Raw genomic sequence first — 5,152 nt, 5'->3', positions numbered from 1 at the left:
TTATTAAACAAATAATTTATAAAAATAATAAATGAATAACAAAATATTATTTGTGCGTATAAATGGTTAATAACAATTATTCAAAACTTTAAAAATATAAAAAGTTATTTTTGCATAAATAAATTAGTCATAAGTATATATGGGCTATTATTGCAAAATGTGCAATTTTAGCCTAAAAAATATAAATGTATTTATGATAAATATTTAAAACCTAATCTGAGTGTAAATGATGAAATTAGATAATAAAATCATTATAAAAATAATTTGTGATGTAATTAATGATTATTTATACAGTAAAATATGGGAATAAATTGATTAAAAAATCTTTAAAAATTATGGAAAATTAGAAAAAATACTTGATGATGCTCATACATTATTTTGAAAGTATATATGCATATTTGAAATATGTGAGGGAAAAACTGGGTATCAACATACGTCCCCAAGATCATGGCATAAATCCCGAAATTTATTCATACGACCTAGTACGAATCCATACTAGGCGGTTAGACAACTGTCCCAATAAGATTCCTTACTGAAAATAGAAATGTACCTTATTTAGGGTTCCCCTACTATATAAAGGGGACCCCAATCATTTGTAAACATCATCAATCATTGACAAAAGAATATACTCTTTTACTTTTCTGTTCATTGCTCATCAGAATCGTCTTTTTACTCGATTGTTCTTATTTTACTGTTCTTAATCAACTTCGAGGCCACCTAACTCGAGATTGAGATTGTCTTGCATACTGGTTTGATTTACTTATTTCTTTCATTTATATATTATATCTATTGGTTATTAATTAGTATTGAACTAAATCACATATCTTTCCACAAATCAAGTTCAATTATTGTTACTCATATTTTCGAGGTAAACAAAGTGGATTTTGGGTTGTGACACTTACATTTTAAACTCATCTTTTCACCATAAAAAATTGAAACGAATAAATAAAAAATTGAACCTTTCATTTGTTTTGGCTTCTTTAACGAAGTTAATCCTTTTTAGACAAGGTTTACTTTTTTACCTTGTGTTCTTACGACGAGCTTCGTTCGAGAGTTACTATTATATGTGAAAAGCAGCAATATTACTAACAAACCATATCGTGATAATATTATCAAAATTCTTTATTTTAAACTCAAACATTATAATTAATATACGGGCATTTGTAATTACTGTATTAACACTTGTTTAGAAAAGAGAAAGGAGAGACCTCAGGATAAAAAAGTGTAACAGAGAGCTAATTAAGAGGTTTTGTATGTTTCATTAACAGGCCAGTAAAGCAAGAATCAAAGGACAGGATTTGGCATTGTCAAATGCCCTTAAAAAAACCTACTTTGCTGAGAAGATAGAAAGTTTCTTGTCGGGTAAACCTCTAATAGAAATGCCATTACTTTCTTCTTCTCTCTTCCTCTTTAAATTCACATATTCCCTACTTTCAATACCAATAATTTCAAGAAGAAGAGACAGTAGGTTGTAGGTATGGGGAGAGGAAAGATAGAGATAAAGAGGATAGAAAACTCAAGCAACAGGCAAGTGACTTACTCCAAGAGAAGAAATGGTATCATTAAGAAAGCTAAAGAAATCACTGTTCTTTGTGATGCCAAGGTTTCCCTTATCATCTTTGGTAATTCTGGCAAGATGCATGAATATTGTAGCCCTTCTACTACGTAAGTCATCGATCTCTTTAATTTGCACCTTATTTTTCAGTTGAAATTAACCCACAAAGAGAAAACCCTAGTTATTTTTTTTGGGGTTTATTCAGGATAGCTGATATGCTGGATGGTTACCAAAAAACTTCTGGGAGGAGGCTATGGGATGCTAAGCATGAGGTAGTTTCACTTTAATTTGTGTGTAGAGATCGAAATTGGAAACACCCTTGTGTCCATGTTTTTCTCTTGAAAGTATAGCTAGATTCTGGCTTTTTTCCTGTGGAATAAGACATGGTTTTTTGCTAAAATTATGTCAAGTGACTTGAAACATGAATTCTAGGAGCAGATCTACAAATAGGATGTGTAGCTGCACTTTCTCTCTCTAGATGTCTCAACTTTTTTTGTTTATAGATCTCTCTTTCTCTCTCTAGATGTCTCAACTTCAATTCTCTATCTCTGCTGAATATCATGGCTGTTTCTTTAAGGATAAAGAACAAAAACCTTGTATGAGATTTTACATCTATTAATAGATCTGGAAAAATAACACAAATCATCTCTCACTCTCACTGACCTCAGTGGCGAAGCCAGGAATTTTGCGAAGAATATTCAAAATTTAATATACACATATAAAAAATAATTTTTGACCAATATACACATTATAATTTTTCAATCAAGAGTGTTTGATTGACCACCCTTCAATGTATGTGTTACGCCACTGCTCTCCCTAGCTCCTCTATCTCTAGCTCTCTTTTTCTAATTTCTTTTTTTATATTTATTTGTAAAATTACTCTACTTTTTGGTAAATATATTATAAAATTCTTTAAAGACTTAGCTTGCAAATTTTGATACCTTGAAAAATCAGTGTCTTCCGATGTTGTAATAGCACTTTTGCTACTCGATGAAAAGGGTACAATGTAATCTTTAAAATAAGTTCAAATTAAATGACACAGTTGCATAGAGTTATTTGTCACCTCATCTTGAATATTCGCATCCAGTAACAATGCTTACTCTTGGTTCGTGAATAAATGGGAATATTTAATACAGAACTTGAGCAATGAAATTGACAGAATCAAGAAAGAGAATGACAGTATGCAGGTTAAGCTCAGGTAAATTAATATTTCTCTCTTTTTTCTCCTTTATATTTTAAATTTTGTGTATTCCCCACCCACGATTATGTACAAGTATATTAAATTCCAGGCACCTTAAAGGAGAAGATATCAATTCTCTGAACCACAAAGAGCTTATGGTTATGGAAGAAGCCTTACAAAATGGGCTTTCTAGTATCAGTGCCAAACAGGTAATTTAATTTATCTTTAATTTTTATCAATAATTATGTCTTACTTTGTAATTCCAATTATCAAAAGCAGACAGCTTTGATATCCTTTCTTTTTTCTTGGTTTTTTTTGATTGTTTATAACACAGTCTGAGATCTTGAGGATGGTCAGGAAAAATGTAAGTATTCAAATTTATTTATAGATAGCTAGGTGAATGAAATCAAGTAGCACTTTGGACCTAGTGTAGTTACTAATATCTTATTTATTTTGTGGGATGAAATAATTCAGGACCAAATTCTGGAGGAGGAACATAAGCAACTTCAATATGCTTTGGTAAGTCACGACCATCATAAGAAATTTAGTTCACTTGCCACCTGTACATGTTCAAACATGAAAAACTATCAAAAAATAATTTTATCACTACTATTATTTTTCAAATTCTTTCGTTCTGAAATAGTTGTGACTACTACTTATTCAAGGAAAATTAGCCAATAAATCAAAGCTAGTAGTGACAAAAAGATATAAGTAGTAGCTACATCTCTCTACTTCCGATAGTAGAGATTTCATTTTTAGGGGTGTATTTTTTGGCTATGTGAAGGGGAGCCTTGGAGTAACTAGTAAAGTTGCTGGCATGTGACCAGGAGGTCATGGGTTCGAGCCCTGGAAATAGTTTCTTACAGAAATGCAGGGTAAACTTGCATGGGTGCTTGTGGTCCGGGATAGCACATAAAGGGAGCTTAGTGCATGAGGCTGTCTTATTTTTTGGCTCTGAATTGGTTATTCCTTCTCTATTTGACATTATAACTTGGTAGATTATGTTTACTTACGGAGAATAAATGACTTGAAAAACAACAACTTAGTAAGTAGTATGAATTTGTGAACAGCACCAAAAGGAGATGGCAGCCATGGGGGGAAACATGAGAGTGATTCAAGAGGAAGTGTACCATCAAAGAGACAGAGATTACGAGTACCAGATGCCATTTTCCCTGCGAGTTCAGCCAATGCAGCCAAACCTACATGAAAGAATGTAGCATTATTTATTCCACTATCTGTAGTTTAACTAAAGGATCCTTAGTAATTTAGGGTTTGTACTAGAAGATTAATTAACGCCAGTTATATGGTGAACTAGCATAGACTTTATCCCGAGGCAACTTTTCATGTGGAAATTACCTAATAGTTGTACTGAATATTGAAGGGCTCTCCCTATAGTTTTAAGTACTAATTAAAATGTAATACATATATATATGTTTGTGCACTGCTATATATGTAAATGGCGTTTGGTCATTATATTACTACTTTGTTTTTTTTTCCTGGTCTAGATGGATTCAGAAAAGCAGGTGAGTGTTTTAAATACTCTAGGGTATTGTCCTAGAAAATTAATTCTACCGATGCTCTTGATATACTCCTTTGGTTTCAAATTATTTGTCATGTTACATTTCTTAAGAGTCCATTTGACTAATTCTTTTGAAGTTACATTTAAATTAGATCAACTCAATATTTTAAAACGAAAATCAAGATATTAAAAAATTATGCAAACAATACTACAATTTGTAATTTTTTCAATGTTAATATAATAAAAAAAATATTTTAAAATATTGCTCAGAGTGCATATAATTTAACTCTCGAGAAACAACACATGACTACTAATTTGGGATAAAGGATAATTTAACTCTCGAGAAACAACACATGACTACTAATTTGGGATAAAGGAAGTAGTGAACTAACACGGGGTGGGGGAGGGGGCACTTTTCATATATATGCCAAATACGCAAAGATTATTGGACTTGCTTTTCTTGAGGGGATCCAGATGACTTGACATTAAAAGAGGCTTGTGTAAAATGATACGTGTATGTAATAAATGGTGAGTTATAACAAAATATATTAAAAGGTGAAAATTGGTTAGATATCAAAAACTTGCATTGATGATAATGAGTAAATTAAAGAAGTTTTTACAAAAAAAATTGAAACAAGGAACAAAAAATAAAAAAATGAGGTAGTTGAGTGTAAATATTTTCAAATTGCAAAAGAGATTGGTGTGCTATAAAGTTAAAATTTTGCATCCCTTAATAATTTGTGTTTGTGGCTCAAATATTAATTGAACTTTTATATTAATAAAATCTATACCTGGTAGGGGTTATGAAATAATGTGAAAATCATTTTGTTGAAGCAATTAAGAACTAATTGTGTAAAATTAAAGATAGAGTATAAAAATGTTAAAAGTTTAAGAGCGA

At 31.1% G+C, this 5,152-nt stretch overlaps 1 protein-coding gene across 1 annotated transcript; it reads left to right on the top strand.

Annotated features, from left to right (window-relative positions):
- The first annotated feature begins 1,303 nt into the window (after positions 1-1,303).
- LOC107803851 (floral homeotic protein PMADS 2) lies at positions 1,304-4,213 on the top strand. The gene is made up of 7 exons (XM_016627642.2): positions 1,304-1,665; positions 1,761-1,827; positions 2,692-2,753; positions 2,845-2,944; positions 3,070-3,099; positions 3,210-3,254; positions 3,806-4,213. Exons 1-7 carry the CDS (start codon positions 1,478-1,480, stop codon positions 3,950-3,952), a joined length of 639 nt encoding a protein of 212 aa, XP_016483128.1. The 5' UTR covers positions 1,304-1,477; the 3' UTR covers positions 3,953-4,213.
- Positions 4,214-5,152: the final 939 nt, after the last annotated feature.

Source organism: Nicotiana tabacum, chromosome 8 (genome assembly GCF_000715075.1).
Source record: "Nicotiana tabacum cultivar K326 chromosome 8, ASM71507v2, whole genome shotgun sequence".
NCBI lineage: Eukaryota > Viridiplantae > Streptophyta > Magnoliopsida > Solanales > Solanaceae > Nicotiana > Nicotiana tabacum.
The sequence above is the reverse complement of the archived record's forward strand: the minus strand, read 5'-3'. Positions and strand labels throughout refer to the sequence as shown.

Bases quoted from the DNA above. Each gene is read 5' to 3' on its own strand.
- LOC107803851 (XM_016627642.2), top strand. From the start codon at position 1,478: ATGGGGAGAGGAAAGATAGAGATAAAGAGGATAGAAAACTCAAGCAAC. The intron at 1,666-1,760 runs GTAAGTCATCGA...GGGTTTATTCAG, and splicing joins TATTGTAGCCCTTCTACTAC to GATAGCTGATATGCTGGATG. The intron at 2,945-3,069 runs GTAATTTAATTT...TTTATAACACAG, and splicing joins CTAGTATCAGTGCCAAACAG to TCTGAGATCTTGAGGATGGT.